General features: G+C 43.6%; 1 protein-coding gene across 7 annotated transcripts in view; it reads right to left on the reverse strand.

The window, feature by feature from the left end:
• The window catches only part of STARD13 (StAR related lipid transfer domain containing 13), a 553,194-nt gene that overhangs the window by 18,478 nt on the left and 517,347 nt on the right, over window positions 1-17,369 (reverse strand). For all 7 annotated transcript variants that reach the window (XM_021929385.2, XM_021929384.2, XM_021929383.2 and 4 more), the window contains 3 exons: window positions 8,572-9,932; window positions 6,961-7,134; window positions 5,665-5,824 (listed from right to left, as the gene is read on the reverse strand). In XM_021929385.2, coding sequence (XP_021785077.2) covers window positions 5,665-5,824; window positions 6,961-7,134; window positions 8,572-9,932 — 1,695 coding nt within the window. The remainder of the gene's footprint in view (window positions 1-5,664; window positions 5,825-6,960; window positions 7,135-8,571; window positions 9,933-17,369) is intronic.

Consider the following 17,369-nt stretch of genomic DNA (forward strand, 5'->3'; position numbering starts at 1 on the left):
CAAGGATTTGATCTGAATTTTTCACAAGAGATAGTTTTCCACATAAAAAATGGAGAACCAAAGAAATTCTTTTTCTTTTTTTTTTTTTTTTTTTTTTTTGAGACAGAGTCTCACTCTATCTACCAGAGCTGGAGTGCAGTGGCATGATCTCAGCTCACCACAACTTCCATCTCCTGGGTTCAAAGTGATTCTCCTGCCACAGCCTCCCGAGTAGCTAGGATTATAGCTGTGCACCACACCCAGCTTTTTTTTTTTTTTTTTTTTGAGACGAAGTCTCCCTCTTGTCCCCCAGGCTGCAGTGTGATGGCGTGATCTCAGCTTACTGCAACCTCTGCTTCCCAGGTTCAAGCAATTCTCCTGCCTCAGTCCCCTGAGTAGCTGGGATTACAGGCACCCACCACCACACCTGGCTAATTTTTGTATTTTTAGTAGAGACAGACTTTTACCATGTTGGCCAGGCTGGTCTAGAATTCTTGACCTCAGGTGATTCACCCGCCTTGGCCTCCCAAAGTACTGGGATTACAGGTGTGAGCCGCCACGCCTGGCCTACTTTTTGTATTTTTTAGCAGAGATGGTATTTCACCATGTTGGCCAGGCTGGTCTCAAACTCCTGACCTCAGGTCATCTGCCCGCCTCAGCCTCCCAAAATGTTGGGATTATAAGTGTGAGCCACCGTGCCTTCCCTGTTGCTCATCCTTCTGACCAGAGTGGGTGGCAGGCAGCAGCCCCAGCTCCCTCAGCTTCGTTATGAGGAAGATCCCAGGAGGGTATAATGTTTTCCCTTCACTTTTGTGTGTCACCCATAGGCAGGCAGCCTGAGCTGTCACACAGAGTCTCACGCACTGAGTTTAACGCTCTGCTGTCTTGGTTTTGAAATTCTCAATGATTTATGAACAAGCGATCCCACATTTTCTCTTTTCACTGGTCCCACAAATGGTATAACAGGTCCTGCTGTCATCTACTGTTAAAGCTCAGCCCAGCCACCCTCTTGAGAAAGGGGAGAGTGGCCGTCAGCAATGCAGAGTTCATTGTATAAGCATCTCTCCTGTATGTGATCTCTCGCTCCTTTTGAAGATAAAAGGGGAGTGATGAGTGTCCCCTTGGTCTAGTTTTCCTGTCCTCTCTCTTTTGTTTTTCACCTAAAAACCTAGCTATGAGAAAGCAAGGACTCAGCTGGGCACGGTAGCTCACGCCTATAATCCCAGCACTTAGTGGGGGCCTAGGCATGTGGATCACCTGAGGTCAGGAGTTCGAGACCAGCCTGGCCAACATGGTGAAACCCTATCTCTATTAAAAATACAAAAATTAGTTGGGTATGGTGGTGCCTGCCTGTAAATCCCAGCTACTAGGGAGGCTGAGGCAGGAGAATCACTTGAACCCGGGAGGTGGAGTTGCAGTGAGCTGAGATTGTGCTACTGCACTCCAGCCTGGGTGCCAGAGCGAGACTCCATCTCAAAAAAGGAAAAAAAAAAAAAAAGTGAGGACTCAAGGGTAATTTCACTGGATAGCCCCAGAGCACTGCTTACTTTATCTGAGGCAGGCAACAGGCAAAGTGACAAACAGGCAGTGGGGCCAGGGACACTTGTACTGAGTACCAAGTCTTCCCAGCATGATTAGGCTTTTAAAACTTACTGCTCTATTAGGAGGAGAGGCTGAGCATGAGTGGTGCATTAGAATTCAAATTCCATCTGAATAATATTAAATCTCCCTCTTGGCATCCTGTTTATGCTAATCTTTTTCGGGACTTAATGATGTTTATCAGGACTTCCATTTCCTCTTCTTTAGAAATGTGCTCCGCTAATGAAGGAAGGTTGGTTTTCTTCAGAAAGAGAAAGATTCGTAAGAAGAGTATGCGGCAGATTCTTATTTTGAGCATTGCAGGTTCAGCCTCTCACTGCAGTGACTTCGTATTCATCAGGAATAGGTATAACCTATCCTGTGCACAGTTGATTTAGGGCAGAAATAAAAGCTCAGACAACAAAGCAAGGCTCCTCTCACACATGACTATGTCTGAATACAAATGGTTCATAATTGAAGGCTAAACTTCCTCATCTCACCCACAGCCAGCTGCAAGGGCAAACATGAACACTCTGTTGCATCATGTAGGAACTGCTGTGCACGCGGGAGTGTGGAAAGCGAAGGGCTGGCAATGTTTCAGGCTCTCTGGGGCAGGGTCACCTGCAATCAGTGCTTATATGCGAGGAGAGTGCTTAGCACGGGGAGAAGCGGCCAACGCGCTGCAGGGAGCCTCCTCCCTGAGACTCAGGGCAATGCCCTGGGAGAGTATGGGGTGGTGCTTCCTATTAAAACGTGGCGTACAAGGGGGATATTTGTGGATGTTCCCATCTTCTGCAGCTTTGAGGCTGGGTTCTCCAGGTCTTGGGCAGACGAATCTTTTCAATTCCGCGGAGGTGCTGTTGGCAAAGCAAGAACATTTTGTTTGGTGTCGCTCTCCTTCCTTTTCACTCTTTCCCCTCGCTTTTCTGATTGATTCGCTTTTATTAGCTCTTGCTTGCTCTGAAATCTCCAGAACAGCCAGGTTTTGATTCCTTAGTTTCTCTATTTCTCCCCTTTTCCTTCCTATTTCCACCTTCCTTTTTCACTGGAGCCAGAGGGGTGGTCTCTGCGTGCTTCCCACACCACATGACAAGGAAAGGGAGGGACATGCCGCGGCTGGAAGCCCTGCCAGGACTGGGCGCGTTATCAGGTGGTGACTGGCTGTGGTGAAAGTCCCTTCGATGTCCTACGGATTCTCCCATGTGACTGATGCAAGAGATGCATGGCTCTATTCATTTTAATTACATTTTGACTCACTATCCATGTCTTGAAACGAGTCTTCTTCCTCCAAGGTTTTGCCGGCACACTGTTTTTCTTCTTGGCATTCTCCCAGATTTAAAACATGGACCTGAGATGGACACAGGGGTGGAAGAGGTTTTGGTGCCCTGTGTCTTTCTCTCTACTGATAAGACTTTTGCTTCCAAAGAGAGACTGGCCCCACTAACAGCAGTGATACTGGCACTACACATTATTCAGAAGCTACAGGGGGCAGGAATGGTTTATTGCCTACACTAAAGACTCAGCGCTGAATGGAATAGTGGAATTACATTTCATTTATTTATAGCCAGTCTTGTTCAAGAAAAAATTTAAGGGGGCTTACAGTAATCTATAAAATATAATAAGATACAATTAAATTAAAGATAAAACATAAGAAAATTACAGCAAAAGGAAAATAAAGACAGAAAAGGGTGGATGAAACTAGGAATAAGATTGCTGCATAAAATTAATGCCAAAAATTACATAGATTTTACTATAGACAGAACACATATTTGGCTCCAGGCTTTCTAGCAGCCAATACAGTGAGGAAAACACACCCAAATGAATGAGTTTGGTGTCCACAGTATTAAAAAACAGGCCAGTTGTCCAAAAGAAACACAATGCTTTCAGATCCTGCAGCCAGAGGAAAAAGTTTTTTCTCCCCTTCTCACAGAAAGCACATTACGTGACTTAACGACCAACATCGACTACAAAATCTTGACAGTGAATTCATTCATCAATGAGTTGTACAGGGTCACTCCTCAATGCTAGAGATGGCATCACCCCAAAGTCCACGGGGGAAAAGCCATTATAATAAGCAGCCACAGAGTGCAGTGGTTAGGAACTTGCACTCTGGAGTCAGACTTGCAAGCAAGTGTTGGTTCCACCATAATGAACCCGGGATAACACCATTCAAGGGTGGATGTGGGACTAAATGAGGCAATTAGCAGAACACATAATAAAATTGCTTGAAACATGCCAGGCACTCAAGAGAGGTTATTTTTATTGAACTAGTGACACAGATAGGTTGCACTTCCTTTGGGCATTCCTGAACACTGTTTTCTCTCAACGGAGCTTTTGTTGATAAGCATTAGCTGGCCATGCTCTTGGAGCAAAATATTCTCTGTGCTTGGAAAAGGGCAAAGCCACAGTCTCTAAGAGCACCAAGAGGGAGGTGAGTTCGATACATACCCTTACAGAAAGTGAGATGCTTGGAAAAACATGTGTCTTAACAAAATACCATCTTGGGTCTATACCCACAAACCAACAACAAATGTACAATTGAGGCCACAAAGTTCTATGCCAAATGACAAGGTTGCAATGCTTTTAGCATTGGAATAGAGACCAGAGTGGGCTTTCCCAAATATTCACCAGAGCCCACCTCTTTAAAAACTTCTCTCAGTAAAACACCTTTAGGACATTAACTGTGAATAATGTGTATTCTTAGTAAAACCTCTAAGATTAAAAATAAATTAAAATGTATGCTTAAGTGACCAGATTAATTGGCTGACTCTATTGGGACGTGATTCACAAGTCAATTCATGTTGGGGCATCTGCCAAAGAAGAGGACCCTAGCAAAGGAGCTTGTCACTCTTATTGCTGGGGAATAAGAGGCAAGCTATTAAGGCCATTTCTCAAAACTAAACGGCCATCATCGCAACAACGACAGCAGCCATCCCACCCTCCACGATGACATCCAAATACGGAAAAATATTATGTGCAGATTTTCTAAATGAAAAGTGAGGAGGGACAAAGAGCATCACACATTCAGTTCAGTCAAAGACAACTTCAAATGAAGAAGTTAATTCTATTTTTCTGTAGTGAAAATTGATTTCTGGTTTACCACGAGACCGGCCTGATTCTAAGTGTGGTCTCAGTATTGGAGTCTCTGCAAGCATCACTAGCCAGGATCTTTGAGTTCATGTAGCTGAGCTCATTCCTGCCCACTGAGCCCAAGGTCCAGGGTAAATCAGTAAAAAGTACAATCATCTTAGGTTGATACAGATTCTCTGCATGGCATCAAAAAGTATGATGAACAGAGACTATTACGGAATAGCTGCCTGAAAATATACCCACTATTCAGGGTTGCAATTTACCAGTTAAGAACATAACTTTTATTTTGGACAGAATGTCTAAGAAGCTAATGGGTGTTAATTTGGAGAAGCAAAGGCTTGTTTTGTAAACTACAGGACGGACTGCACTCTGGATTTAATCACAGTCCACCATTATGGTGGGCCCCAGTAGTCCCGGAGGCAGAAAATGATCTTTGAATATTTTGTTTAGCTTGAGCTTTGAATTAACTCTATAAAATGAGGGGATATTTGACTTAGTTGATACTTTTGTTCGTATTTTACTTGCACATTTTTAAAATATGTAAAGAAATCTGTGTTTAAGTTTTCCTGGTCATGATGCTGCTTCAAAGGAAAAAAAAGAAGAATTAATACAAGGAGGCATGAAAAACCTAATTCTTTTTCAAAAATAATATAACAGGGATAAAAGAACACTGTGAAATCGATGGTGGCACTGAAATAATAGTTACAAAGGAAATGCAGTACATAGCTTAACTCCAGTTTTTAAGGATTGCAAATTAGACATCACAGGAACAAACTATTAACATCAACTTTCCGCAGTCACTCCAGGTCATCATTTAAGTTGCCAATGAGGAAACATCCTCAAATAGGATGTGGCTTGTTCAAATTCAATATTACCACATAAAGGTCACAATGCCTTTTATTTTTGGAGAGGCATGTCTTGCCTGATACTGGGCAGATCTGACTCAGTCTGACATCCCATCAATCTAATCCCATGGTTGGGGGTGGTGGGGCAGGAGCAGGGGGGTTACAGCCCTACCTGATCGAGGCAGTTGTTGCGTAGATATCTCAGTGCTTGCTGAATACTTTGAGGCAGGGGCTGTCCCGTTCTTTGGACGTGGACTATGAGAGGAACGCCAAAGACAGCCTTGTCTTTGTAGTCGGGAACTTTCATCCTCTTCATGAACTTTGGAACTGACCTAGAATTTACAGAAACCAGGTCATGCAAGCCTCCTGGGGCACACTGTGGGGAGAGGCTCTGGAAGCAAGCATGAGGGAAGCCAAGCTTTTGTTGGAATACCCAACAGACGCCGGGCGAATTCAGCATTCTCTCTGCATTAATCACAGGACACAGCCGTGCTCTGTGTGGCCCTTGCCTGCATGCTATCTCTAACTACTAAACAGCATGAGTCACGTTACCAGAATGTATTTGTAGCTCTGTTTTCAGGTCAAGTGGACAACTTTCCAATTTAATTGTGATAGACTCATCTCTCAAGTGCTGCACACTTAAAAGTCCCCAACAAAACAAAACAAATTTAAAAATTACAAGAGGAAGAAGAAATATGGCTGGGGCTGGAGGAAAAGGAAGGGAGAAAAGAAGAACAATATTTCTTGGCTCTATCCTTACTTTTCTAGAGCCAGCTGCAGTTTTTAAAGGACATTTTAATACACAAGCATATATTGATTTGGCCATGAATTTATAACCTTCTAAAATATTTTATAAACACACCATTGATTTTTTTAATATGCATATTATAAAACATAGAACAATTACTGATACATTTTGTATTTTTTCAAATCCACCAAATCATCTATAATAGGCCCACATTCAAGTTCTAACATATGCTTCTGTCAATTCCTTATTACAAGGTTTACTGCATATTCTTGTTTTTATTTGCCAATGAAATAAAAGCAGAAATGTATTTGAAGAATTAAACGCTCTTTGAATGAATCAAAGCTCTAAGTGGTAAGCTTTGCATCAGGCCAGAAGGTACAAGGGACAGCTGTTTCTGTGCAAGCTGCCAGGATTATTTTATGGCAAGTTTATTTTTATTTCCTCTGTTCACAATTAATCACCCTTTACTTGTCTTTTTTTCCTTTCTTGGAGCCTGACTGCCTTCCCTGGAAACCAACTGAGAGCTACAAATAGAGCAACGTTTCCTGTGGGCTCTGTCACATGGAGGCTACGGCAGAGCTCATGCCTTACGTCCAGGAGATCATCAGTGAAGGCAATGAATGGGTTCTTCAGAATTCACAAAGTAAACGTGGAAGCTTTTGCAATCACCCACTTAGCTCTGGAGCCAAGGATCCCCTCCTAGGTGAACGTGCTACGCACCATGTCCAGCCGTGCTTGTTGGACATGGAGTGCTTCTCCATGATGGCCGTGAGGCGAAGCAGCGAGAAGCGCTGCAGCAGGCTCAGCTGGCTGGCCGTCTGGCTGCTGATGTGGGGCGATGCTGGGGCTGGCCGGGGCTGGTGAGACAGCTGGAAACTGTTCCATCGGAGTCGCCTTTACCAGAGAGACCATCACAGAAGCCAGTCACAAAGTGGACTTGGTAGCGGGAAACACGGGACATCACCAATGTACATGAAGCTAATCAAGATAGCGTCCGAGCGAAGAGAATCGCAATGCAAATGGAACAGAAGACACAAGTGTGCAGAACAAACACAGGACATGATTTGTCCAATTCGGATAAGTCTGGAAAAAGTCCTATTATCTGTTTTATTAGGGGGTTTAAACAAGTGATAGAGGAAATACTAGGTTTTTTATTCCAAATTTGTTCACGTTGAGAGCAGCTGAGACAGTGTGTGTGTGAGTGTGTGTGTGTGTGTGTGTGTGTTAAAGAGAAAGAGAAACAGAAAGAGAGGAAAGAGATGGAGACAGGGAGATATAGACAGAAGCAGAGACAGCAGACACAGAGAGAGAAAAGACAGAGACAGACATAGATGGAGAGATGGAGAGATGAGACAGAAAAATAGAGAGAGACAGGCAGAGGATGAGAGACAGACAGAGATAGAAAGATATAGACAGAGAGAGCAAGAGACAGAGAGACAGAGAGAGGGAAGACAGACGGTGCAATATAGACAGAGGACAGACAGGTAGAGTGATATAGACAAAAAGAGAAATAGAGAGAGATATATAGACAGGGAGCAAGAAACAGAGAGAGAGAGAGAGAGAGAGAGAGAGACAGAGCAAGAGAAAGAGACAGAGCTGTCGAATGTCTAGGGCTGCAGAAAATTTTCTCATTGTCTTCCATGTGTCTACACTCTAACTCTTGCTCAGTATTGAGATGGAGCCTGAAGATGAGAGGTAAAGATGGTGACACATCACTGAGTCCCAAGATACACCCCTGTCTCAACCAGAAACCCAGCAGCACACACAATGCTCTTGTTTCTACCAGTTTGGACCTCCCAGGGCCATTTTTCTAGGGTGCTTCTGAAATGGTCTTTGTAAGTCAGCTTTTACGTACTTTGTAATTGGCACTTTCAAGCAAAAACAGACTTACAGAGTACACATCTTAGACCTCAGAAATTTCTTATAGGAGCAAAAAAAGTGTAAAATTTGGGGAAGAGACACTTTGATGAATGCATCACAGGAAGGTCAGGGGAAGAGTCGGTGCCTAGGAACTAGGTCTTGGTTATCCAGGATTCCCTGCATGTGGTGCCCGGTATAATGCTTTGCATATAAGAAGCTCAAAATATTTTTGGATAAAACTAAGATCAAAATAAAAGATAAACACAAATAAATATGAGTTAACACGGATTCAATCACCATGACACCTGTGCAGAAGTCATACTTCTGTTCAAAGAATTCCTAATCACATACATCACTTAGAACATAGTCAGGCATTTAGTAAGTACTCTGCATACATTTGTTAAAGAAATAAACAGAACACAATGACTATGAAATGGACAAAAGATCATTTCACAAATGCATGCCACCTACCTGTTTGGCCTGGTCAGAGAGGCCCCTACACCAGAATCCCTCCTGTCTCTGACCCCGGGAGGCTCAGATTCATTCAGAGATGTGACATCTCTTTCCACATCACTGGGTGTCGTCCGACCTTCTGAGACAGAGTTACCTTCAAAATCTAAGGTGATCTGATTAGGAGACGGAAAGGGGGATAAGCCAGGCTCCCCAACCAACGTATCGTGAGTTTGCAGTTCAGGTAAGACATCTTTGGACCAGTCATCCACTACCTCCTGGAGCCCATTGACATGCTGCAGAATGTCATCCAAGTGAGGGAAAAGGTCATCTTTCTCCAAGTCCAAAAGATCTCCTGTGCTGGCATACAGATGAGAGCCAGGGACATTGTCATAGATACTGACTCGGCTGGCTCTGTGGCAGGACGTCATGAGCCGGGGCTCCCTGGCACCAGGGACCTGCTCTCTGCCCAGGGAGATGCTACCGGTCCTCCAGTTAACCCCATTGCTACTATCTGTGGGAGAAAGGCTTTCAATAGAAAGTGCCTTGGGGAATGTTCCTGGTTTGTGATCCTTGGGAATATGCACCACCAAATTCTCTTGGGAGTGAAACTCATGCATATGGCTTTGGTCCCCTGCATCCTGCAGTGCTGTCCCCGCCAGCACATCCAGGTCCTCCAAGTACATGCCCCCACGCTTGTTGGCCTCGTGGCACTTGCGTTCCTTCAGGCAGGGTGTGCTGACGCCGCTGCTGCTGTGCTCCGATGGGCTGCTCTCGCCACTCGACTTGCCAGAGCATGGGAGCCCTCTTCTGCAGGCAGGTGGCGGTGAATTCTGGAGATCTCCATTTGGTATTTGGATGCACTGCATGGCCTTAAAGGACTCTGGCTCCTGCTGCAACATGGGCCCGCTGATCACCAGGCCACCTGTCCGCCCTGACCCCTTGTGCCTCCCGTGGGCTCCCTTCCCTCGGAGTGTTTCCATGCGTTTCAAAAATGATTTGGCCCTAGCCCTTGTGGGCTTCTCATTCTTGGGGTGGAAGGGGTGGTTGAGGACGTCTCTGGGGGACTGCGGGAGGCTGCTGCTGACCAGTGGGGCATCCAGCATGACCGGGCTGTCTGCACAGCACTGGCCCGGCTGGCTGCGGCTGTCACTGCCTCCACTGCTTTCGCTGTGAATAGAACAGACCTCAGGCTCGCTCAGGTCTGTGAGGACGCTCTCACTGCTGGTTGTGTTCCTCATCCCCGTGCCTCCCGGTGACCCACTTCTGTCTCCTCGAGGGAGCAGCGTGTAGAGGTCGTCCACACGAGACCACCTGCGACTGGTTCTTTGGAAAGTCCATTTGTTGCTGATACAAAGATCTTCCTCATCGGAGTCGTCACCCTGCAGAACACCAAGGAAAATGCTCATTAGCAGACAGTGTGGCTGAGGCAGGAGCTCTGGGTGCACTGAGGGCAGCCCTGTGCGGTCCTCCACCTCCCTTCCCTCTGTACTCCCAGCACAGGTGTGAGCTTCTTGGGCACCTCTAAGCTGTCCTTCCACCACTTGCACTGTCTTGTACATACCCTTCCTCCCAGTGGCCAGAGGATTCTTCTCAACTTGCCAAGCTTTCTTCCTTCCCATTTTCAAAGAGGTTTTGAATGCTTCCTTCCTTCCTCTCTAAGAAGTTTTCCCTGACTGATTATAAAGAGGGTATAATTACATCAGACTAGACAGTCTAAATATAAAGCACCTGCAGTCTTTTTCACAAAGGAACTCAACTCTGCCATAAAAGGCACTTACTTCTTTCCAGAAACCTCTTCACTGAGCCCCAGGGACCGTATTTCCAGCTTGCCTCTTCTGAATCTCAACGTCAGTATATCTCAAAGCTAACACTCCTTATTTTAGTCCTCTGCACTTGATTCTTATCGTGTATTCCCTGGATAAGGTAACAGCAAAATGACCCACTGAATTTCTTTAAGTAGGGATGAGGGAGCCATTCTGGAGATCACTATTTGTGATCCAATCCGGCTGCTCTGCGTGAGCAGTTTTTTTCTGTTGAAGCAACTCCGAGTCAGAATGCCGTGGGCAGGACGCACACCTCTGTGGTGTGGCTGCAATGGGTCCCCGCGGCTTGGCACTGTCTTACACTCTGCCTCACACATTGACTCTAGGTGTCTGGTTTCAGCCTGAATTTGTAGTCCCTGAGAGAGGAGCATCTGCATTCCCTGAGGCCAGAGATGGCCTAGTTTAGCTCTGCATAGCCTTGGGCCCAGCACAGACCTTGAACTCAGGCTTACCACTTCCTTTTGAAATAAACTGAATGATCGGATCCTGCTTCATCCTCACCAAGCACATCACCAAGGCCTAATTCTGAACTGATTTTCAAATTTGTTCCCTCATGCGTAATTTCACTCTCATTCTCTCAGCGTAGGCCTTTGCCACCTCTCTCTGGATCTGTTACAGTAAAAATGTGGGAGAAGCCCGGTCTCCAGCATCTTTCCCATCTAAATAGCTTTCCACAGTGTAGTCCAAACTGAATCATACGATTTTTTTTTTTTTTTTAAGCTTAGAAGCCTTCTGCTTGAGAGCCTCCACTCTCAGTTGTTACAGGTAAAGTCATCAAGAGCCAGGCCTGCTGCAGCGAGCCGTGATGGCACCACTGCACCACAGCATCAGCAACAAAGTGAGACCCTATCTCAAAAAAAAAAAAAAAAAAGGCAGGACCTGTGTTTCTCTGTTTCATTATTCATATAAACATATTTATTCATATGTATAGCCCCTCCAGTGCCAAGGACATAATAATTGCTTATTTTTTTGTGAACTGAATTAAATTTATTTTATTCTACTTGGGTGTTCAGTTTTAAGACCTGGTTCCAAGTGTCAGAGCTAGGTGACTGTCCACAAGCTACTTTCCCTCTCTAAAGTAAGTTTCTGCTACTTATGAGATTGAAGTGGGTCTTGCCTCATAGGTTTGCTGAAGATTGCTGAAGGGATTAAAGAAGGTAGTGCATTCAGCAGTCCCTCACTGAGAGGTATTCACTTAAAGTAAGTTTCTGCCGCTTATAATATGAGATTGAAGTGGGTCTTGCCTCATAGGTTTGCTGAAGGGATTAAGGAAGGTAGTGCATTCAGCAGTCCCTCACTGAGAGGTATTTGCTTATTTGTATCTTTCAATGTTAGTTCAATTGCTTGTCAATCTTTTTACGTATCTGGCGTCCACCTTAACTCCCTTTAACCTTGCAGTGTGTTGTTTTTAAGAAAACCTAAGCAGATGCACAGTTAATCATTGTGGGGATCTTCCTGTTTTTGTTTATTCCTTCAAAATCTAGTTTCTGTGTAGGTTTGACTAAATGGCAAACTTGAATATTCAAGTTTAAAGTGAAAGCAAGTACAAAGCCAAGGTACAGAAAAGAATTCTATGGCTTAGAAGTCAGGTGCGGTGGCTGATATGGTTTGGTCGTGTTCCCACCAAAATCTAATCTTGAGTTGTAGCTCCCATGATTCCCATGTGTTGATGTGTTGTGGGAGGGACTTGGTGGGAGATAATTGAATCGTGGGGGTGGTTTCCCCCATACTGCTCTTGTGGTAGTGAATAAGTTTCATGAGATCTGATGGTTTTATAAGGGGAAACCCCTTTTGCTCAGCTCTCGTTCTGTCTTGTCTGCTGCCATATAAGATGTACCGTTCGCCTTCCACCATGATTGTGAGGCCTGCCTGTATGAACCTGTGAGTCCATTAAACCTCTTTTTACTTATAAATTGCCCAGTCTCAGGTATGTCTTCATCAGCAGTGTGAAAAATGGACGAATACAGTGGCTCACGCCTGTCATCTCAGCTACTTGGGAGTCTGAGGTGGAAGGGTCTTTTGAGTCCAGGAGTTTGAGTCCAGCCTGGGCAACATATCAAGACTCTGTCTCTTAAGAAAAGGAAACAAAAAGAAACAGAAAAGAATTCTACAGCATTGAGATCACAGTGAAAAATTAGCTTTGAGTTTTAAAAACTTGTATAAAGCTCTGATGAAAGAGTTGAGAAAGTTGTAATTGTACAAGTGGAAAAAGGGCAAGACTCCAGAACGATGACTCAAAATATATTTTCCTACTAGTACTTTCTACTCCCTCTATTCCTGTGATTGATATAATAAAAACTGACATATGAGGGTCATTTATACACAAGGTACCATGATAGGCTGAATGTTGAACTTACTGGATTTTTGTATTGCATTTTAGGAAGCTAGTGAGAAGTTGATATTAAATAAGGACTGTGAAAAAGCCCTTTTGGGCGCGGTAGCTCAAGCCTGTAATCCCAGCACTTTGGGAGGCCAGGGCAGGTGGATCAAGGTCAGGAGATCAAAGACCATCCTGGCTAACAGGTGAAACCCGTCTCTACTAAAAAAATACAAAAAAAGTAGCGGGCAGGGGTGGCGGGCCTGTAGTCAGCTACTCGGGAGGCTGAGGCAGGAGAATGGCCCAGCCTGAACCAGGAGGCAGGCTGCAGTGAGCTGAGATCCAGCCACTGCACTCCAGCCTGAAGCGACAGAGCAAGACTCCGTCTCAAAAAAAGCCCTTTGTGAAGACAGTTTTTAGAAGACAAAAAGGATATGACTTTAAAGAAAATATAGATATTTTAAAACAGTAACTACAACATTTAGTGTTGGCCCCAACTACCTCTCTCAAATCTGGTTATGATGCCAGCACACCACATACTAGTTGGATAGGGACTCCTTTATTTAGGTTAAGAACACATGCCAAGCTGGGCACTGTGGCCTGGGAAGGGTAAGCCTGGCCCTGTTTGCTGGTCTCTAAGAGCTTATTATACTCACTTTGGCCAAAAGGAAAATATTTACAGCCCAACTAAGGCATGTGAAAAAGTGGCAAACTCCTGGGAAAAAGGCAAAACAGCTCAGAGAAATTTTGCAGCATTCAGGTTGTTTGAACCAAAGCAAACAAACAAAAACAAAAGCAATAGAAAACAAAATGCGACAAAGAAAAAAACGACCATTCTTCTTCGGCACCCTGTGCCCACAATGACCATGGTATGTCCCCAAGGGTATTGAAATGGCTGTGTCTGTGTCTTCCACTAATGATGGATATTTCAAACTATTTGATAGTGACACACAACAAAAAATATATTTTCCATCACAACTCAGGGCACGCACACAGACTATATTAAAGCACAAAAAAAGTTATACTTAAGTAATTATCCTTGTTTGTTTGTATTCTGATACTTCTTAGTCTAGTTTAGTCTGTTTTATTTTTTTAAATGTTGTTTGTGATCCACCAAATTCACTTGACAACCTCCCAAGGGGCCATGATCTGCAGTATGAAAAACACACACTGCAGTAGAGTTTACGGTTTTTTTTTTACACACTCAGGACCCAGCAGAGCATCAGGCACATTTCAGACTCTCCAGTGGTATTTATGGAAGTGTACTGATTGTTTAAAAGAGATTATCAGATTTCATCTGTTCGATAATTTTTTTGAGGTTAACAATGAATAGCTTGTGATTATTTAGAAACACAAAATGGAAATCTCTAGGAGTCAGATGTGTTTGTAAAGAAAAGGATACATCAAACTAACTTAATTCTCCTGTCTTAGAAACCATGGACGTACCAGGGACACGGAACATCAGAATTTCAGCAAGACAACTACAAAAAGGTTCTCATGTTGTGGACAATATGGCTCACTAGCTAGATGCTACACAGGGGTGTCCAATCTTTTGGCTTCCTTGGGCCATATTGGAAGAAGAATTGTCTTGGGCCACACATAAAACACACTAACACTAATGATAGCTGATGAGCTTAAAAAAATGGCAAAAAAAAAAACTCATAATGTTTTAAGAAAGTTTATGAATTTGTGTTGGGGCACATCCAAAGCCGTCCTGGGCCGCAAATAGCCCACGAGCCATGGGTTGGACGAGCTTGCTACAGAGAGTTTTGTTAGTAACTGGTTGAGTAACTCCTCCACAGCGTGTGACTAAAAGACTGTAAATAACTGAAGGAAGCATGTCTCAAGGTTATGACCATTTTAAGAGTAACTTGAATGGGCCGGAACTCATGTTGTTAAACTGTAAAGATGGTATAAGGCTATTTGCTAAGGGTTCTTTGAGACTCAGTTTTCTGTTATAAAATGAAAACAATAATAATGCACGTCTAGCATGATTTGTCAACAGAACCAAATGGGACTATATATGAAAACACCATATAAACCCTAAAGTGATAGATGAAATTAGTTATTATTGTTAGAGAATAGCAATATTGAGAAGTGTATAGAGCTTAACAAGTGAAGGATGACCTGTTAATAAGATATAATTTCATAAAAGTCAGATAAAATGACTCTAACTTCAAAAATCAACTACAGGATGTGCAGGACAAAAAGAACATAGTTCAACAGCCCTTCCTGTTATTAATAGACTTGAGAGCTCTGGCAGATGTAAGCTTAATGTGACTTAACCATGTAATATGGCTACTGAACAAAGACACCAACCCTAGGATGCATGACCAGAGCACAGATCCCAAGATTCAAAAGGTCAGTGCCCACTGCATTCTGCACTGGTCACGTATATCAGGAACAATGGGTTCTTTTTAAGCACCCCACATTTTAAGGGGTATGTTTCTAGAGAAGAGTAATCAGAATGGCCAAGGATCTAAGAACCACAATCTCCTGGGTTGGACAATTGAAAGAACTAATAGCTTGATTTAGAAATGAGGAACTCTAGACAGTGCTACTCAGAGTGTGGTCAGGGGGCTGCCGGTCCCCAAACTTGGTCTTTAATGAGGTAGACACAGAAATTTAGAGTAAGCATTAAAACCATTTGCCACTATTTGAACAGTCTGTGCTATCTGAGCTAACAATCAGTGGATTTGTCTTAGTAAACAGGGTAGAGACCAGTTTGGGTGTAGTAAAATTCAAACGGTGAGTCCTATGAGTGACAGCTGCATGCTACTGGTGTGTGGTCGATCTGATTTACAGTGCCAATTCAAGGTTAGTGTGCTTACCATAACCCAAAGTGTATAATATACAGAATCCATTGTTTCACAGGTAATTTACATTTATAACTTTATAAGAATTGGCTAGAGATGAAGAACTGAAGATGAATTTTGGAAATATAGCATCACTTACATCATTCTGAATGAAAGGTGAATAGAATACCCTAAAGTTGTAAGTGAAAAGGAATACCCTAAACTTTTAACTTGCCTTAAAAAAACCTTTCTTCACTGATTTCCCTACAATGACTGGTACCCAAACAAAAGAATTTTAGATATACATTATTACCCATGAGTAGCATTGTTATCAATCCCACTTAACTTAGACAACAAGGAAGAAACTTGCTGCCACATTAAAAATTTTATGGCCAGGCGCGGTGGCTCACGCCTGTAATCCCAGCACTTTGGAAGGCCGAGGTGAGCGGATCACCTGAGATCAGGAGTTTGAGACCAGCCTGACCAACATGGTGAAACCTGTCACTACTAAAAATACAGAAATTAGCCTGGTGTGGTGGGGCGCACCTGTAGTAACAGCTACTAGGGAGGCTGAGGCAGGAGATCACTTGAACCCCGGAGGCAGAGGTTGCAGTGAGCTGAGTTCATGCCACTGCACTCTAGCCTGGGTGACGGAGTGAGACTCTACCTCAAAAAAAAATTATATATATCTTATACATTTGCAGTCAAAGTGTTTCTTCAAAGTGTGCATACAGGCGTTTAATTTGAGGGATTTCTGTTTTAAAGTAAACTTTTTGTTCAGTTATGACAGATGAACAACAAAAATGGTATAAGCACAATTGTGATTCTTTGTATTAATCACATATACGCACACTTTCAATAAAAATCTGAACAGTTTTTGTAATTCTTTTCTATTGATAGCAGCAGGAGGCAGTCAAATGCCTAGGCAAATAGGGGCAGCTTCCTGGTGAAACCCCATCTTTGGCCTCAAGTCAAAGACAGTTTGAAGGCTGAAAGCCAAGCTACAAATCCACAGACTGGATTGAGAACCTTTCTTCCCATTTGGCATACTTTCCTCTGATTGATCCTCACCTTTCATCTATTTTACATATACCTACCTTTCCCGAATTGGTTTTTTACACTGTCATGCCCACCTTTGATTGGTGTCTTTCTTTTAGCTTTTTTGCATACTCACAAACCAATCAGCAGGCACTCCTCCATTCTGAGCCTATAAAAGCCCAGACCCAGCCACACTAGGGGAGAAAACCACCTGACTTCGGGACCACTCTTGCATCCCCTCTCCACTGAGAGCTGCCGTGTCGCTCAATACAATTCTTCTCCACCCTCCTCACTCTTTAATTGTCAGCATAACCTCATTCTTCTTTGATGTGGGACAAGAACCTGAGACCCACTGAAAGTGGGGTCGAAAGCGGCTGTAAGCTGTAGCCTTCCTGTCGCTGGTGCCAAGAAGCAGCGGCAGGGCTGGGTCAGCCAGGGAGCCACAGGCCACAGAGCGCGGTGACAGGAACAAAGAAGTAGAGGCCCCTGCCAGGCACAGAAGTTTCCGGCTGGCGAAGTGGGGCTGAGAAAAATCCTGCATCATTATTTCTTGTTATATTTGTTTTGATTATATTTATCGGTATGCACCTTTGTATCAGTTGAGCCCAACAATAAAACATTAAGACTGTATTTTCTATAATTTGTTAAAACTAATATTTCTAATAATTCATTTGTATTGAATTTTACAAAAGTATCTTGGTCTGTGGCAGACGGGAAAAAATAAAATAAGAAAACCAGTCATTGACCACTGACAGTTGAGAAACTGTTCTAGATTGAGCAAGGGTCTGAAAACATTTTCTGCATAGGGCCATATCATAAATATTTTAGGTATACGTATGGGCC

The sequence above is a fragment of the Papio anubis genome, chromosome 15 (genome assembly GCF_008728515.1).
Source record: "Papio anubis isolate 15944 chromosome 15, Panubis1.0, whole genome shotgun sequence".
Classification (NCBI taxonomy): Eukaryota; Metazoa; Chordata; class Mammalia; order Primates; family Cercopithecidae; genus Papio; species Papio anubis.